Source organism: Chelon labrosus (assembly GCF_963514085.1).
Source record: "Chelon labrosus genome assembly, chromosome: 18".
In the NCBI taxonomy this organism is placed as follows: Eukaryota; Metazoa; Chordata; class Actinopteri; order Mugiliformes; family Mugilidae; genus Chelon; species Chelon labrosus.
The window spans coordinates 19,292,627-19,311,022 of NC_140351.1; the positions used below are offsets into that span (position 1 = coordinate 19,292,627).

The 18,396-nt window shown below is 43.0% G+C and overlaps 2 protein-coding genes across 2 annotated transcripts in view; both read left to right on the plus strand.

Moving 5' to 3' along the window:
- The first annotated feature begins 2,130 nt into the window (after positions 1–2,130).
- On the plus strand, positions 2,131–9,763 carry LOC311503252 (uncharacterized protein). Its single transcript, XM_084565880.1, has 15 exons — positions 2,131–2,570; positions 2,747–2,888; positions 2,969–3,094; positions 3,181–3,229; positions 3,465–3,601; positions 3,736–3,839; positions 4,812–4,922; positions 5,050–5,310; positions 5,460–5,539; positions 5,639–5,824; positions 6,902–6,968; positions 7,045–7,173; positions 7,330–7,403; positions 7,608–7,674; positions 7,998–9,763. Exons 1-15 carry the CDS (start codon positions 2,157–2,159, stop codon positions 8,139–8,141), a joined length of 2,091 nt encoding a protein of 696 aa, XP_084422006.1. The 5' UTR covers positions 2,131–2,156; the 3' UTR covers positions 8,142–9,763.
- A 791-nt stretch (positions 9,764–10,554) lies between these two features.
- The window catches only part of LOC311503797 (disco-interacting protein 2 homolog C-like), a 54,259-nt gene continuing 46,417 nt past the window's right edge, over positions 10,555–18,396 (plus strand). The window contains exon 1 of the mRNA XM_084566671.1: positions 10,555–11,123. Coding sequence (XP_084422797.1) covers positions 11,045–11,123 — 79 coding nt within the window. The 5' untranslated portion in view covers positions 10,555–11,044. The remainder of the gene's footprint in view (positions 11,124–18,396) is intronic.

Genomic DNA, 18,396 nt, shown 5'->3' on the forward strand with positions numbered 1-18,396 from the left:
AAGCAGAGCACGAGGAGGAGGACGGTGAGGAAGCCTGTGTTGTCGCAACAACGCTGTGTCAAGTTCTGGAAACAAGGACCCGGAGCTTCTACAGCATATGTTCCATTGACGTAGATGACCTTGAACATGACCAAACAGCTGGAGCAACACAGTCAGTGCACACAGCTGAGGTAGAAACAGCTGCTCCGCCCTGCTTAGTGGAGCCTCTCTCCAGCCAATCACACACGGAGGCATCCACGGCCCGCGACCACACATATGTCACAAAATCTATATTGACCAGCCCGTCACATGAGGAGGAAGCAGCTACTACACGGTCACGTGCCGCTCAACAGTCCTCCATCCTTTTGTCACGGACACATTCTGATAATTCAGCTGAGCATACCACCTCACAGAAACCTGTCACACCTCCTCATCTGGTGGACTCTCTGTCTGATGTGCTTCCCCTCAGAGATCACACGAGCAGTGATGAGCCCCGGGCTTCTCCACCAGACTGCCCTCACTTTAAAGGTCTGAATTGCCAAACGGCTACAAAGGACACAGAGGAAATCACAAATAATGGTGCAGTTGAAATTGAATGTGCCAAGGAGGAGAGTGGGTGTTCAGCAGGTGAGACAGTGAAGGAGTCACAGGAGGTAATAGTTCCAAAGGAGTGTGTAGACAGTGTACATCAGGATACTGTGTGTTCAGAGGAGGAGATTGTGTACATGGAGGAACAAGTGGAGAAAGTCTTTCATTCCAACGAGGAAGGAGAGGTCGGATTCCCGGAGAAAGATCAGCATGTGCATTCTGACTTTAGTCCTCTAGACCGTCCTCTTCAGTCTGAACTCAGATCAGAGCAGAACATCCAGAGTTTACTGTCAGCTGCTGAAATTCCTTTACTGAATACTTCCTGTCAGAGCCCCAGAGATTTAAATTCTGATGTCAAACTGCTTAACGAGGAAGAGGAGCGTGATGATGTTGAGTGTGATGTTGATCACAGCTGCACAGCAGATACAACTTTGACTGAGGCGTCCTCGGTTTCCGCCACTTCTGCTGTGTCCTCGCTGCCCACTGAACTGACCACGCTCCTGTGCCACACAGATCTGACACCTCTCCCTGATTTAACTAAAACCATGTTTCAGTTTGGACCCACCGGATTAGACCTTAATTCAAATGATCCAACATTTGAACTCGGCAACAATAAGTTTCCTCCTCAAGATGTTGAACCTTCATTCACTGACTCTCAGGACAGTGAACTGACTGATTCTCGAGTAAATGACACCGGGATTGAATTCTGTGACAAACCTTTCGATGGCTCCGATCTGAAAACTGAATGTGGGCTGGTGTCGGGATCAGATGAGCCTTTTGATAATGCTCTCATTGCTGGAGGTGATGGACAGGCGGTCAAAAAAACAGAAGCAGACATTCATCAACATGTCGAGAGAGATGATGTTCCACTTCGTTTTCCTGAGATAGGCCAAAACACTTCTCATCAAGAGACGACCATAAGCATGACTTGTCGTAGTCCTGACACATCTGACGATTCAAGTCCCCATCCTCTCACACACACTCCTGCTGCTGAAAGTGAGCTTTCTGTATCTGCATCCTCCACTCCATCTCCCTCTTCCCCACATCATACTGAAGCTGATGCTACTGAGAGTGGATGCAGCCAAATCCAAGTGAAGATAAATCCAACAGAGTATGAAGAAGCAGCGGAGACAACAGTTCCACAGCAGGCTCTCATTGATCAGCCTGTCTTGATGTCAGTCAAACAAACAAATGCAGAAACAGTGGAGCAGCACTCTCACAGTCTCCCACCAGCCTCTGAACCCCCAGAGATGTTCACCTCCAGTGTTTCCTCTGACTCTGTAAACTCTCAAATTGACCCAGAGCTGCTGACAGAAACTGCTGACAGTTTACCTCAAACCAAAGATGAATCAGTTAAGAATTACTTGGAAGAAATTAATGCGATGAAGATGCACACATCACCAGTGGAGCTCAAGCCACTAGACGGTGATCTTCCTTCAGAAACATCCAATGTTTTAGTTAGTGAATCACCACCTCAAAGAGCTGAGGTCCAGGATGTCTTCATAACAGGAGAGTCATGCAGGATTCCAGCTAACTTCAATTTTCAGGATGACAGAGCCCCAGTCTTCACCTGTCAAGAGGGTCACACCATGATCACTGTGGACCCAAATCAGATCGACCTCTATGCCTCAACTCCATCTTATGAGATTCACCTCCTGAGTCATGAACTGCCTGCTGCCCCTGATGAGAGACTGAAGGAAGGAGGGATGAGGGAGATGGTTTCTGAGCTGCTGGGGGAGGATGCAGACTCCTCCATCTGCCATCTCTACCCCAACCCCTGGATCAAGCTGGGTCTGGTAGAGAGCTGTGAGGAGTGGGCTCAGGGGGCTCCTGATGCCGAGCCCATCCAGGATGAGAGCGAGCAGGGTAGCCATGCGGAGCGGATCCCAGCCTCGGTCTCAGAGCTCCAGCCCTCTATGGCTCTGCTGGGAGCGTACCCATACAGCACTGTGATGCCTCAGGGATCCTGTGTGTGGGACTGGCACACAGACTGCACACAGTCTGTAAGTGGGCTGAGTGAAATCATCCAGTATTGTTATCTTACTTAAAGAATATTTGGGGTTCTTTCTTTGTGCCATCTTATCTGTAATTAACTTCCGTTTTTTAATAAATATCAATACATCTGACAGTGCTTTTACTATTAAACAATGTTGTGCACATCTGTGTCTTTTGACTTAAGGAACCTGTTGCTGCTCCTTGCCTTAACCCTGAAGCTGAGGTATGGACCAATCACAACTTTGACCTGAGCATCCCTGACCCTGCTTACTCGCACCTTCAACAGCAGTGGCTACAGGTCCCCAATGATCCGACCAGTCAGGAAGGTAGGCTGGAGATGCATTTGCCTGGACTCCTGTTTGCCTGTTTATTGTGCAGTATTAATCATTATGGGGTGGTTTTGTAGGATGTGTGCCAGAGTTTCAGCTGGAGAACATGGGCCTTATCGAGGTTGATCCAAGCACGCCAGAGTACCAGACACTGACTGCTGAAGCTCCTGTAGTTAATGGAGAGACTAGCGAACCTGTTGCAAGTATGAATTTGATTTAAGATTTTATCACATATTTCAGTTTCATCTTTGATAACTTAATGTAAGAAAGCTCTGATGTGTGATTTCAGGTGAGATCACAGAGGAGCTGAGAACAGTTTTGGAGTCCTGCCTGACCAGGTACCAACTGTGCACACACCATTCCTCTTACAGAGGACATGTTATCAAATATGTTCATATCTGTGGTTAGGAGAGACCCAACTCCACCATTCAACATTACTGTTTAGTATTATTTGATCCTCTATTATTTACCTGTAAAAACAAATCCACATAAATGGCCCATACCCTTTTTAAACTACTTTTGATAATCTTTTGATAACCTCTTACAAATATTTTCTCTTCTGTCCCTCCTTAGAGAGCACCTCTGCAGTGACCTGTACCTCCAGTCTCAGATGGACAGTGACCAGTACGTTTCCATAGCAACTCTGGCCAGCCTTGACAAGATCAAGAGTCTCACCACAGACCTGGACCTCATTTCCGATATTCTGAAAAGTCAGTTTTGGTTGTGTTTAAATTGCATTTAATATTTTTTTTATTCACAGTGGAAATTTAACTATGAGCCCAATGGCGGTAATCTGGTGTTTATGGTCGTTCTGAAACGTTTCTCTTTTCCCATTGATTGGCAGCCATGCCACTGGTGGAGGTGGCCACGTGTGGACAGAAAGTGCGGCCCAGGCAGAGCCGGTGTGTTGTAATCCTGCGTGAGATTCCTGACACCACGCCTCTTGAGGTAAGAGTCTACCAGCTACACCAACACCACACAACAGCTTTTGAGCTGTTCAGACCTTGCATTAAGAACCAATCTGGGCGATCCAATCGCATAAAAGACAAGTGTGAACATCCCAGGATGCATTGAGATCACATTTGAGAGATCCGATCTCTGACCACATTTGGAGGTGCGACTCTCTGTTAATTATTGATGCGGTCATGTTGATGTATGAGGAGCCGTGTGGTTAAGTTACGTATTTCGGCGTTTATGATTTGAGTTTTGTGCAGGTATAAGTAACATCAGGGCATCAGCGGTAGAGATCCATTAGAGACAACAGCTGTTAAAATATTCTACTACTCTGCATATGATGTTGGGGTTGCATACAGAACGCCCAACTGAGATCGGATCTGGAGATGCATAAGGAGGCGCATGTTAATGCCAGGTCTGAACACGCGTACCTAATGCTGGTCACTTGTGATCGGATAGCCTAGATTGGATTTTAATGCAAGGTCTGAACAGGCCCTTTATTCATCTACTTTAAAACAAGTCTGCACAAATTCAGCTTCTTTACATCAAACTAGGAAGGTCCTGATAATTATTTTATTTGACCCTGATCTGATTACAGTCTTTTAATATTAAGTATTGACCGATCCAAGTCCCGATCTGATCCTAAATAGATAAAATGTCGTCCCTTGGAGATTCATAAAGGCTTGTTTTTAATTTTGTATTCTCCTAGATCATGTGTGCACCGGGCGACTGTATTCAGACCAATACACAGGGCTGTCAGTGTTAATGTCGTTTTGAGAGGGTAGTTGTTTTGACGCTACAGGGATGTGGTTTTGGTTTATAGCAGACCTAAAATAACCAACTACAAAAGATCCCGATCAGATCAGGTGATCCCTACATCAAACTGTGCTATGAGGCATGATGACACTTGAATGAAGTGAATTGTGTTATATTGTCAGTGTGATTGAGATGACTGTTGTTGAACAGGAGGTGGAAGCTCTCTTTGAAGGGGAGAACCTGCCGAAGTTCCTGAGCTGCGAGTTTGTGAGCAACGATAACTGGTTCATCACCTTCCAATCTGAAGCCGACGCACAGCAGGTAGAATAAAGCTGAAAACCAAAGTCATAATGTTAAGTAATAAAGAAGTAGAAGATGTTTCTCTTCTGGTACAGTGAAATGTTGCATGATTTGAGAACAGAATGGTTTAAACAATCACGTCCTACAGGCCTATAGGTACCTCAGAGAGGAGGTTCGGGTGTTCAAAGGAAAGCCGATCATGGTGAGGATAAAGGCCAAGACAATGGCAGCCACTACCTATGCTCCAAAAAATGGCTACAGACCTTCCCAGGTGGACCAGTGCAGCAATCATTTCGGCCCCTATTTCCCCACCTACCAGCAGTCCTGCCCTGCCCACATGACAACAGAACAGTTGTACAATGTAAGCAGTGAGGTGTGGTCTGGCGCAGGATACCAGAACTGTGCTGAGGTGAGTTTTAATTCCTGAAATGAATGTCGTGGAGTTAATTATGACAGATGCACGCTTTTTTGATTAATGCTATTGCTGTTCATGTGAGCTATTCATTTGTTCTGAGGGTGTGAGCACTGTGATTAAACTGTTGTTATTTCGTTTTGCAGCCTTCATTATTGATGAATGACTTCATAATTGGATTTGGCACAGCTTCCAACTTCAAACCATACAACTCAAATAGACAGAGGTAAGCTTCCTGTCATCTTATCTTGTGTCAGTCTTTGGTTAATATTATATGCAATATAATATCCAACAGCTGATGTAATATCCCATCATTGTCTTCAAGGAGAGGCTCGAAGTGGTCCGGTGACCGTCGACAGAATAACTCCTCACAGCCATCAGAGCAGCCACCGATGGATCGCCCCTCTCAGGCAAAGACAGGTCGAGGACGGGGCAACTTACACCGTCAAAGCAGAGGCGGAAGGACAGAGTCCAACAAGCAAGCTGCATCATCCAGTAGTGAACATGGAAGGTAACAAATCATGGCCTTGGCAAAAGTCTTGAATTTATGCTTTTTAGGGCTTTTCTGTCTGTTGGTACTCAAAGCTCCTCCAGTCACAGTGACACATCAAACCACTCATTCACACACAAGAGCCGAGCACTGGGAGCAACTCGGGATTCAGTTCTTATCAGAATATGAGTTTGGTGACACGCCATTAGGGTTTCAACAGGTACAGAGATGATGTGTTGGACTATGTCACTGTTACTCTTCTGTCCATCACCACATAAAGCCCACCCAAACAATTTGATTGATCCAGCAGATCTTTGCCTGATCAGTTCTCAACTGAGAGACCTCAAAGCAAGAAAGTTGGGCTGGCTTTGGTACTTTGGTATGTGGTCCATGTGCTGGAAATTAAACTGCAGGGATACTACTTATTGAAAAACAAAATATTAATTCTTGTAGTCCTGGTTCAGTTCATGTTCACGTTGACAAACTGATGGCTTGTGTGTGAAGTCAAATGGACAGGTAGTTCACTTTAATGCTCCTTATGTCTTTATCCTTTCTGATGTCTAACAGGTGGAAAAAAGCATAGACAAATCAGATCTTTGCTTTTATTTCATAAACCTTCCTAGAGTCCAGTTGACCTGAAGTTTTGATTTGTAGCTTTGACGTCAGCCTCAACAAATCAAATCAAATGGGACAATGTACCACAGCTGGATTGTACTGAGACAAACGGGTTAAGTGTGCACCCATGAACTAAAGCTGAGAAATTGAAGCCTGAAACAAATCAAATTTAGCCATAAGAGTGTCAGAGGAAACAATCAACATGAAATGTAAGCTACAAAACAGTGGAACCAACTATAGATTGTAGAGATGCAAAGAAATAAAATGATGACTTGTGTATTTTCTGCTTGGTTGGAGTGTTTTATAGCTGCAGTTTTGGCTTTGTTGTCTTCATAGATTCAAGTTTTTTTCACTTATTGTTCTCTGTCCCTGCACATTTGAAATACTTGTAGATTTGTATTCCTTAACGCAGAGATATAAATTTGTATAAGATCAGACTTTATTTAAGCTGCAAAAGCTCACTGCTCCCCCTCTGCTCTGCAGGAGTGAAATCAACCAGAGGAGGAGAGACAACCAGAGGTCCTGGGACCGATCTGCTCAAAACAGTCATGTAAGTATCCACTGAGCGTTGTTAGTACTTAGTTCACTTTGCTGAGACTGTGTGTTGACTATGTGTGTTTGTGCAGAATCCACCAAGTAAGTCGCCTCCTCGTCAGCCGTCTCCTCCTCCGGAGCTCAGCATCACGAGCTTCCCTCCTCTTTCTGTGGTGAAACCTGCCATAGCAACGGTACCTGCTGCTAATGGCAACAGCAAGGTAAGAAGTCTCTGTCTGACACACATGTGTGTACACATTGCTCACCTGACTCTCATGTTCATCAAGGTAACAAGTCTCTTTTCATTTCTAAGACTCAGCCTGTGAAAAGCAGCACATACTGTATGCGCATGCACTGATGTCTTTAAATCACGACAGGTCCCAGTGAAAATCAGCTGCTCCCCCACATCACTGCCAGCATCCTCACAAGAGCCTCAGCCAGACTCACAGCAGTAAGTATCTCTGAGACAGCAGCTGGACCGTGCTCTGCTTTTAAATTCAACTAATCCTCACAGCTCCTTTAATGGTCACTCATACTGATTTATAGTCTTCTCCACTCTTATTTCCTTTTTCTTATCCAGCTCTTAATCCATACCTGGAGGTGTAGTTTTTTCCCAGATGTGTTTATGAAGATATTTTTCTGTTTGTGTCTGTAGGAATGAGGAGAGTGCAGAGATGAGAAGTGAGTCCCAACCAGCTGAACTCACTCAGGAAGCAGTCACAGTAAGACATTTTTAGTTTCACCACTGTCTCCTATTCTTATTTAACTACATGACTACACTACACTTACTCTAACATACTGGCTATGCTTTAAATCCTTTGTAATCAATATGAAATTGAACTGAATGGGAGGAATGTATTAGATTCGATTAATTTATGAATTCAGTGTTAAATGGATCAAATTGATAAAAATCATGCAAGATGAAAAGGAAAGTTTAGGACTTAGAAAGTATGTTAATTCAACATGGATACTCTATTAATCAGTACCTTACCTGAAAGAACAGACGTGAGTGATCCTGACCCCATCTTCTTTTGTGATTGGTCAGGAGTCAAAGAAGCTAAGCTACGCTGAGATCTGTCGGAGAACGTCCAGCGAGTCGGTGCCGCACACTGACCACGCCACCTCAGAGGAAGAGCAGATTCTGACCTATCCTGGCCAGACACCTGAACCAGCACTGCTGTCAGAGTGATCAGATAAGATGGAGAAAGACACTTGTGAACTTTTTTCCTTTCCTTTTTGTTTGTTTTTGTCACATGGGTGTTTAATAAGCTGAAAGTGCATTGTTGTTTTGTCCTGATTTTATAAATGGCTGCACGTTTACTATAAAGAATAATTTGTGTGCACTCTAATTCACGGTTGATGAAGATTGTCAGGGTTTGTTACATTAAGCACCAAACAGCCTTTAAAACAACTACATATTATAACAGAACACCTGACTAATACTCCTGACATGATGTGGCTAGCTTAAACAGGATGGACTGGTTTGGGTCTCAAGATGTCACAACTAAGTTTTCAGCTTTTAGACAGGAAGCTGGAAAGATGTGCTACTTTACTCGTGTTTTATTTCTTGGTTTGCAGTTTAGGTCGGTTTATTGAGAGCCAGGTTTCATTTTGATAACGTCTTGTTTTGCGGATGGCACTGGCACCTCTCTTCCTTCTGTTTGTGTGCGTTGGATGTCACTGTACAGGAAGTTCTGCCATTATTCTGAACTGGTTTTGGTTTTGCTTTATTTTTCCCCATGCATCCGTGTTATACTTTTATTTTCTATAAATATAAATGCTTGTCACCTGGGTTTCCTTTTCCATTTTCAGATGTTGTTGAGATGTGAAGGCCTGTAATGAACCAAGTTTCGATGTGTTATAGTGAGTACTGGGAGGATCAGCGTTTTGATTTGGTCTTGCTAGTCCAGGGATCAAATTGAACTGAGTATGTTTTCCTCAAAAAGCACCGATTATCAATACTTTATGTCGGCATGATTTTTTTTTTTTATTGTTTCATTTTAGATTTTCATTTAAGTCATATTTTTATTTATGTTAACAGGAGTGCTTTTGTGTTGAAGTTTGAGTCTCTTGTGTTGAGAAAAAAAGTGTAGTTGATGTACCTCAGTGTCACAAGGCTACCTACAGGTCTGGGTGGTGTAGTTACTGAGTGTCTATTAACAAACACATTTTCAGCACCAAGATCCTGAACTGTACTGTAGTACAGTAGTAAGTGTTCTTTTGTTTGAAATATAACGTTTTAAATGTAAAGCAGTTATTGTTGTGGCACGTTACTTTGTACAGATGTACATAATGTTGAACAAATATTAAAAAAGTGCATTTGAGGTTAAACATATCAGTTTCCCTTCTGTACATGTGTCCATTCAAAGCTAAGCTCTGTCCTTCAGTGTTATTTTTTCGTCATTTAAAAACCTGTTAAACTGATGAAATTCATGCACTTTATTGCAATTCACCCTTCTAACCAGCAGATGGCAGGTGAGTCACATCATAACACTCATTACTCCACCACTTGTTTACAATGAGGATGATTAGATTCTTGGAAGGCTATAGGCCTAATGAATGGGATGTAGAATACTAATGAAATACAGTGTATTAGATGGACAAATTGATGCTCAGTTATGTGTTACAGTCACATTAGGCCCATTCAGTTATACTACACTTAATTACAGACTGATTGACCTTTAATATTAATCACATTACTCTGTAGAGCCTTGATTTCTACATACACGCATGGAATAAAGAATGACATCATTAAAAAGCAATGGCTTACAGTTGGGAAAGACAATTGCTAGAGTAAAAGAAATGCTGTTTAATTACTGCATCTGTGTTTGGCTTCAAAAGCTACAATTAATAAAACACATTAAAAAAAAAGTTTATTTTTTTCCGAGCTGTACAAATGGGTTTTGCATTATAAAATTTGAGTATCTGGTGCAAATCATAGTTAAAATAGTCTGACACACAAACATAAAATTAAAGTCTGTGAAACCCAATAATGAACAGTAGCAAAGCCTTAAAGATTACATGTATATACACACACACACACACACTAAAGACCTGAGTTTTATAAATCCAACAGATTTCAACCATTTGCCAAACTTTCTGCTAAGAAGAATGTCTCAGGTTCTACTGGTTGGAATAGATACAAAGTTCAGAAACAAATGTGGGTAAACATGCTTTTAAAATATACTTAAAAATGGAAATCTGGAAAAATGTTAGTATGCTAGTACTAGCTAGTAGCTTTAGCTTTTGTACAAAAGCTAAAAATATGATAAATATACCCAATTATTGAGTCAGTCATGGACCTCTACAAATGTGAAAAAAACAAAATTTAAAAACTAAACGAATTTAATTTTCTGGAAAGAATAATGTAATTTTTATTAGCATTTTATACTAATAATGAGAAACAAATGTAAACAATGTAAAAAAAAAAAAAAAAAAAGACTAAAAAATACATTTAACCAAACATTTTTGAAAAGTTCAACTGAGAAACCAATTAAACTACAAAAAAATTTATATTTAAGTTTTATGTGTCTGTAATTAATGAGTCGTTTATTTTTTTGAGTCACTCTTGCGCCTCCTTACACTGTAACGGTCAGGTGTAATTACATTGCACCGTCAGTCTGTAGGTGTGGTTGCTCGCTGCGCCCCCTGCAGGTGATGACCGGCGCCTCCTCCTCCTCCTCCTCCTCCTCCTCCCTCCCTCCCACTTTCCTCCAGAGTCACGTGACACCAGCGGCAAGGAGCTGCAAACGGCTCTGACTCTGGGGCTGCGCGAGCCTCATCATCATCATCATCATCACTACCGCCACCACAACCGCCGCAACGGCAGCGTACAGAGACGACTGAGCCACCGGGGTCTTTACCGATTCGAGGAGCCGGGCGCCATGGCGGGCCCCCGTTAGAACGAGACCCAGATTTATCCTCTTTGTTCTCCCTCGACGCCTCGTAGTCTTTACGCGCCTCCGCCGAGGAGGGGCCGAGGAGAAGCTCTCCCTTTCGGAGCGGAGGAGGCAGGAGTAGCTACAGCAGCAGCAGCAGCAGCAGCAGCGGCAGCAGTTTAACCGGGGAGGTGTTTTCTACCGTACAAGCGGAATGGCGGACCGTGAGGCGTCGCCGATACCGTTGGAGATCCGAGCCCGGCTGGCGGAGCTGGAGCTGGAGCTGTCAGAGGGTAAGAAATTAATTTAAAAAAGGAGGGAGCGAAAAAAAAAAAGCCTCCCCTCCTCCGCTTCTCCTCCTCCTCCTCCTCCTCCTTCCCCTCGTTATCACGTTATCTCATCACCATCACCATCCACACCGGGAGGCTACCTTACTAACGGAATCTAACCGTTCGGTCCCGCGGCCCCCTCCTCTACCTCCCCCTCTCCCTCTCGTAGCCTCCCGCTCCTCCCATCCAGATGTTTGTCAGCCAGAGAACCGGCCTGGCCAGCTCTGTGTAGCCGGTACAGGATGAGGGCAGAGCGGGAAGACGCTGCGGGAATCGGTCGCTGCTCTTTGTCTTTGATAAAATACACCCACACCGGTCTGTTCGTACGGTTTGGGTCCGAAAACGGAACCGTTGTTTGACCTTGAGATGTTGACACAATCAGCCGAGCCTACCTGTGCGTGTCTATGTGTGTGTCTGTGTGCGTGTGTGTGTGTGGTCGAGTTTAATAATAGCATTGCGATGCAACGCTCCGTGACAGAGCAGCTCAGAGGGGCAGTTTGGCTTTTGATGCCCCTGGTCTCAGTGGGTTCTTGGGCCCGGGGATGAGGACGATGCTTGGGAATATGTCTCTGCCTCCCCCCCCCTCATATAAACCTCCCACCCCTCTCCTCTCTTCCCATGCACAACAAACACTCCCTCTCCGTGGGCCGCTGAATCCCAATCACAGCAAACCCACCCAGTTCTTATTTGAATGTAGCCCATCTCAGACAGGAACAGGGAATCTCTGCCTTATATAATGGGGGGGGGGGGGGGGGGGGGGGTGGCATATTTTATTCATACTGGCTCGGGAAGGCCTACATTGTGAGGGAGGAAGCCTGGACGCGAGCCACCTTGTTGCCTGTGTTGCCTGAAAATGTCCATGTACTGTGGATGAATGTGTGCCAGTGCGCAGGTGTGTGTGAGAGACATACAGATTTGTGTAGCTGCGCTTTGTCAGGGTTAATTGCGCCGCTTTGCTTTGCAGTAGAAATCAGATCTTGTGCGGCTGAAGATGCAGATCCACCTGCAGCGAATGATGTAAATAATTCACCGTCAAATTTATAAGTTCAGGCAGTCAGGAACTTGCAGCTTTTGAAATCCTTGAAATCAGACCGTTTTCTTTCTGATCAGCCTCATCGCTCCTTAAAAGCTTCTCCCACTGCAGTCACACATAAACACACACACACACACGGCGAGGTAAAGCTGTGGCAGCTGCAGGCTTATTGGGGCTCCTAATCCAGCCGAGAGTGTTTATCAGAGCAGAACCCGCTGCTGGCAGATGTTATTAATGATGGAAACGGTGGGAGGTAGCAGAAACGTCACGACCTGGACGTCAGACGGCGTGAATCCTCCAAAACATTCAGGTGTTTGTGTGCGACAAGGTTATTGGTGGACGACAGCGGGATGAAGCCTGACAGGCCTCCTGGTAGCGTGATGGACGTGTCGGTGTTTTGGTCCGTCGCTGGTGCTCATCCAAACGCAGGACGAGGGCTTTGAGTGTACGTATGTGGTCTTTACAGAATAAGAGCATAGTGAGCAGCAGATAAGGCTTTTTAAATTATTGGCATCTTCATCACGAGGCTTAAAACTAGAACTCAAGGAAAACCCTCAATTTTTCACCATTTTTGCTGACTTCATATAGGTTTGGATCATATTTGCAAATCAGGTGTCAGTTGTTTTTGCCTATAAAATATCGTAAAATGAGGACAAATCATGTTTCTTGATTCCTCCGGATTGCGGCATCATCTTTTTTTTAAGCACAAATGCACCAGCTGTTGTTGTTCCAGCTACATAAATGTGAACGTTTGCTGTTTTGACAAATAAATAAGTAATTACGCTCACTTGCCAGTTCATTAGGTGGTCTAATGAGTAGTTTAGTCCTGCAAAAAAATCACCATTCATGGCCGTTCTAATGTTTAGTTGGTGCTGAAACCGCATCAGAGAGGCGGTAATTCAACTGGATGATCGTTTTGGTGGATGCAGTTTGCGGTGCTGTTAAACTGGACTGAATTCAACACTGAAGTGTTTCTGTTATTTAGCCTAGCACACCGAACAAAACGGCTTTGTCAAAAATAATGGGAGCTACAAACCCCAGCCTCCAAAATTAAACCGTACCCTTCATGAAGCTGAGACATTAGTGTACCTAATGAACTGGCAAGTGAGGGTATATTTGTTTTTTGCGCAGCAGATCAGACAAAAACTGCAGCAGATGCCTTTTTGGGCGGTTAGACATTTCTGACTATTTTTTATTTTCCTTTTTAAGTGATTCATTAATTAATTGAGTAAATACAATTTTTTTTATGAATCAATAATTGATCAGTTGGCTTGTAAATGATCTGTAAATACTATTAAATGCCAATCCAAGGATCCAATTTATTCTTCCAGCAATTTTGATGATGATGTAACTTATGTACTTGCAGCTTCACAAAGACAAATGGTTATATATTTATGGTTTCTGCAGATGCAAAAACAAATATGCAAAAAATGTCTCTGTATTTTCTGATGTTTTAGACAAAGACATGAGAAAATACTCACGTGTTTTATCTCCCTGCGATTAGACTGATGGACCAGAATGTGCTTTTATGAGTGCAGTTATGTATTTATTTAATGTTTTTATATGGCACTACATGTCTTTTAATTAGCCAGATAGTTTTTAAGAAGGAGTAAAATAAGCTCAGACGTTGTTTTCAAACAGACACTATCAAAAAAATTAGGATTTCGCTTTTACGATGTTTTTTTTTTCTGATAAATTAAAGCAAACTCACTTTGAGAAGTTTAAACATACCTTATCTGTACACAATAAACCTTCTACAAACAGACTTCTTGCTGAGAAGTAAGACAGGCAATCTGAGGGATTAACAAAGTTTTCAATCATTTAAACAAGAGGACAGCGTTATTGAAATGCAGTGCAGTGAACCTCTGTCAGATCTGATGGGTCGATCCATGAGATGAAACTTTGCTCTGTGTGCTTGAGGAGACGGTTCGTCGCTCCACCTGTTTATTAGATAAACTCGGGCAATCAGCTGAGCTCTGGCAGATAAGCCTCTCTCCCGCTCCTTCGCTTAGTGTCGCTTAAATCACATCATCTCTGCTGTACGACTGTGACCTCCAGGCGTTAAGGCGCTTGCTCTCCTGCGCTTCGGAGCATTTAGCTGGCGCTCATGTGCAGACTGACTCGCAGATGGGACAAGCTGTCGATGCTGGATGTTAGCTTTCAGTTACAGGACGGTCACTTTGAGTGCGAAGCTGCTGAGAAAGACAGTCTGGCGCTAAGACGTCCTGCAGACCTAGAGTAACCGTTATAGTCTCACTGTCGAAGTTTGCGGTGTGTTTAAGGACCCTGTGTGGATTATTTTAGCCCAAAATGGGATGGTGCAGGTTTACTGTGATGCTGTAAGCTGTGTGAGCAGGAGAAACAAAGCAAAGCGATTTTAAAATGAGGGAATGTCCTACACAGACATTTATTTTTAACCAACAAAGTGCTGCTCAAGTGTGAAAGTGACTGCACTTTTTCTCCACTTGCTAAATATTTCACTTTATATCTGAGCTCTGAATATTTATCCTGAGTCAGTGGGGGAACTGAATTCCTGCAGATTTTGAGCTTTTTTTAAAAAAAAAAAATGCAGTATCGCAGTTTCTATATTTTCCTCATTAACAGTGCAGCCCTAGATTCGGCGTGCATGCATGCCACAACAACAACAACAACAACATGCATCTGTTGCCTGAAGCGGTACATTTCAGGTCAGGGTGGCCTTGTTTTTTTTTTTTTTTTTAATCCGCAGTGCCTCACATGGCAGAAATTACCCACTTTACTGGAGTTATTCATGAATAATCGATAATTATTCACACTGTGAGGTGTGTTCAGCTTGATCAAGCCTAAAGAATGAAATTAAACGAAAAGAATTTCAACTGAGGTTTTATCTTCAGTCTGTAGATGGTTTGAATTCAGGAGCTGCAGATTATGAAGCTTCTGTGTCTACAAAATAAAGCTCAGACAGGCAGTCAGTTTCACTTAAAAAATAACCACAAATTTTAATTATTAGTTTGCTTTTGATTATTAATGAAATCCAAAAATCCCTGCTTCTCAGATTGGATTTTTTGCTGCTTTTCTCTGTTTTCTATCAAATGTTCTGGCTGTAGAATAAAACAAGACATCTGAAGGAGAACTAGATTGATAATCGGGTTGATCGGAGCTTGTTGATTAACTGGTACGCTGTTAAGAATTGCAGCACGTTCAGCCCACAGATTTTTTACACTGTAAAAATGGGAGGCGATTGGAGATTGGACCAGTATTGGGCCTCTCCACATTACATTAGCTTTGACAGCCCTATTTATTGGACTGAATACAGTCTCGTTCATGGTGCACATGGGATCTAGGAGAATACAAGGACGAGAAGAAATCCTTTATGAATTTATTTAAGATTAGATTGCGACTCGGATCAGCCAGTATTCAACATTAAAGACTGACACTGAAGACTTGATCGGGCAATCCCTCGTAAAAATAAGAAAATATCGTTATCTTACCTCTTTACCTCATTGGATTTGTTTTTCCTTAACTAAAAAACTAATCAAATGATCCATCTAATGATTGTTCTCTATGCTGTTTGATCTCCCAATCATTGATATCAGTATCAAATCCAAATTTCTATTTTGAGTTGTGCTGTAACAACAGCCTAAAAGCACAGAACCGTGCCTCTTGTTAGCGTATCCACTGCCTGTCAAGTGTTTATCCCACATAATGTGGTAATTCAGTGTAAGAACATACATCCAGGCTTTTTCATTTCCTAGATCACCTGTTACACAGTTCCAAACCGGAGCTTTGAGAGATTGCAGCCAAAGATCTCATGACTCAAAAGCTTGTAATGGTGTGATCAAACAGTACAGTAGGTCTCTGAGAGAACAATCCAAGGATTGCACATATTCACTGTCAAACATAAAAGGTTTCAAAACATTCATACACACATGTGTGCAGCAGTTTTCAGATCACCATTTATGAGGTTTCCATCCTAGAAAACAAACCCACACTGAGCTGACGGACGGCCGTTTACTGGATTCAGGCCGTCGGTGAGTCCTGCAGACAAGGGGGACTCGTGTCAACAGCTTTTCATGCATGTGGAATCAGACTCATGAGAAGAGAAACAGTAAGGCAGCTCTTTCTGTTTCTGAATGATGAATACAGACTGCTGCCACCTGCTACTGAGAGTCATTTCCTCTCAGGTGCAGGACCTATGTAGAAGCTGGCTGTTGTGCAACTTTTCGGTGCAGATACAGGAGACGTCACAGTCGGCCTTTGTTGCCTGTAGTTCTTTGATGTCGGTTTGGCGAGTCCAGGCCGTAATAGACCGAGAGAACAGTACAGTGACAATTTTGAAAAGAAAGAGAAAGCTGCAGCTGTGGGGATGAAAGAAATGAAAGAATTCTTCAAAAAAAATCAATTATAAACCAATGTTTGGTTTGAATTTCCAGACATTCACAACCTTCAAATCTTAGTTTCAGACTTGCAAAAACCTTTCTCATTAGATTTCCAACGTTATCAGACTCTGAGTTTCAAACACGTTTTTGCAGTCTTGAACTATGGCATCATCATATCTTCATATTAAACCCATAAACCAACAGCCGGTCAGGAATGAATCTGCTGCTGTCTCTGTACTGATATCAGGACCGTTCTTGGGTACTGCACTCTGAAGAACATAAAAAGATTTTTCCACAGACGACTTCTCAGGTTTATTGGCTAAACACGAGCAGTCACACAAAAACTTCTTTCTCACTCGCATCTTTAAGAAATAAACAAAACTTTATCATCAAATATTCTTTGACGCTTAAACATTTCTGTCAGTATCAGGTGAGAATGCCCTGTTGGTCTATAATTTGATTCAGTCTGACAGAACAAGTCCGCAGAACAAAAGCCTTGAGGTTTGCGGTTTAAAACTGGAAGTGAAGGGGTGACAGCTTGGTGAGTTGTGCGTTGGTGTGTTATCAGACTGGAGCGGTTGTCAGTCATTTGTCGTGTGGCCTGTGTGAAATGACGTCTGTCTCCATCAGCCGCCTGCTGAGGCTCACAATGAGCAGAACTCGACTGTAGGCTGGGTCTGTGGGTGTGTTGTGTAATTCCACTGCTCACGGACGACAGCTCGGATCAAAAGCATTCAGACTGACTGAAGATCAGCGTCATGCTTTTGCTGATGATCGACCATCAGGCCTCTGAAACGGGCAACCTGCTGAAACTAAGACATTTAAGCATGGGGGAATAGAGGTATAAAAACATATCAGTGCAATATTGCCAAAACAAGAAACTTGAGAATTCGTTTTTCATTGGTGATCAGACAGCCAATCAGCATACAGGCTTTCTAGCAGCATCATGACAGAAAAAAAACTCCATTCTGCTTCAAATGACGCCTGGAAGTTGCGTAACTTTCTCCTCTGAGTCTAAATTCAGCACAACATTAAGTGAGTCTGAGCAAATGGAACAACAGATTCATCTGTTTCGGCTTCAAAGTTCTGATATATTGGAGTTAATCATAAGAGCATGATCAAAACAATAATTATCATGGGGATTTCTTCAGATGTAATATTTTAAAGGTACAGACACACCAAACCAACATCAAAGAAATACCGGCAATGAAGGCTGTTTGTGGAATTACCTCACGTTTCTTGTGTCTGGACTAGGGTTTAATCCCGGGAAACGGGATTCCCGGGAAATCTGATCAAGACTATTTCCCGATTCCCGGGAAAGGTTATGACGGGAAACGGGAAATATATATTTATTTTTTGTTACACGTGCGCTTCTATTGTTGTCTTACGTTAACGTTGAATTCAGTGCAGCAGTAGGCTATAGCCTAGAAATCCACGCACCCTAGCGGCAGCAAACGTCATTTGCAGCAATAGGCTACCAACCTCCTAATGATGTCTGCCGCCAGCTTTGTTAGGCCGTAAGGTGAACCCTGTTATCGTTTCATCCCGCTCCACAGTCTGGCATCTACACAATCTTTAGTTCATAAAACATAACGAGTCATGCTAAGCTACCCAAAAAAAGTTCGTCGCAAAAATTCCAGTCGATTGCCGATGCGTCTATGTTTTATGCAGAACTAGTTTCTTCAGAGCGTAATAAGATCTTGGTCGCGAGTGGTGGCACGGTTGGTCACGTGATCGTTCTACACCAATACGGTAGCTGCTTTTTGGCAGATAGGCTGTCACGCACGCAGCTCACTTGATCACGCAGCAGAATTGATCATTGCAAACTTTGTTGATATGGACATAA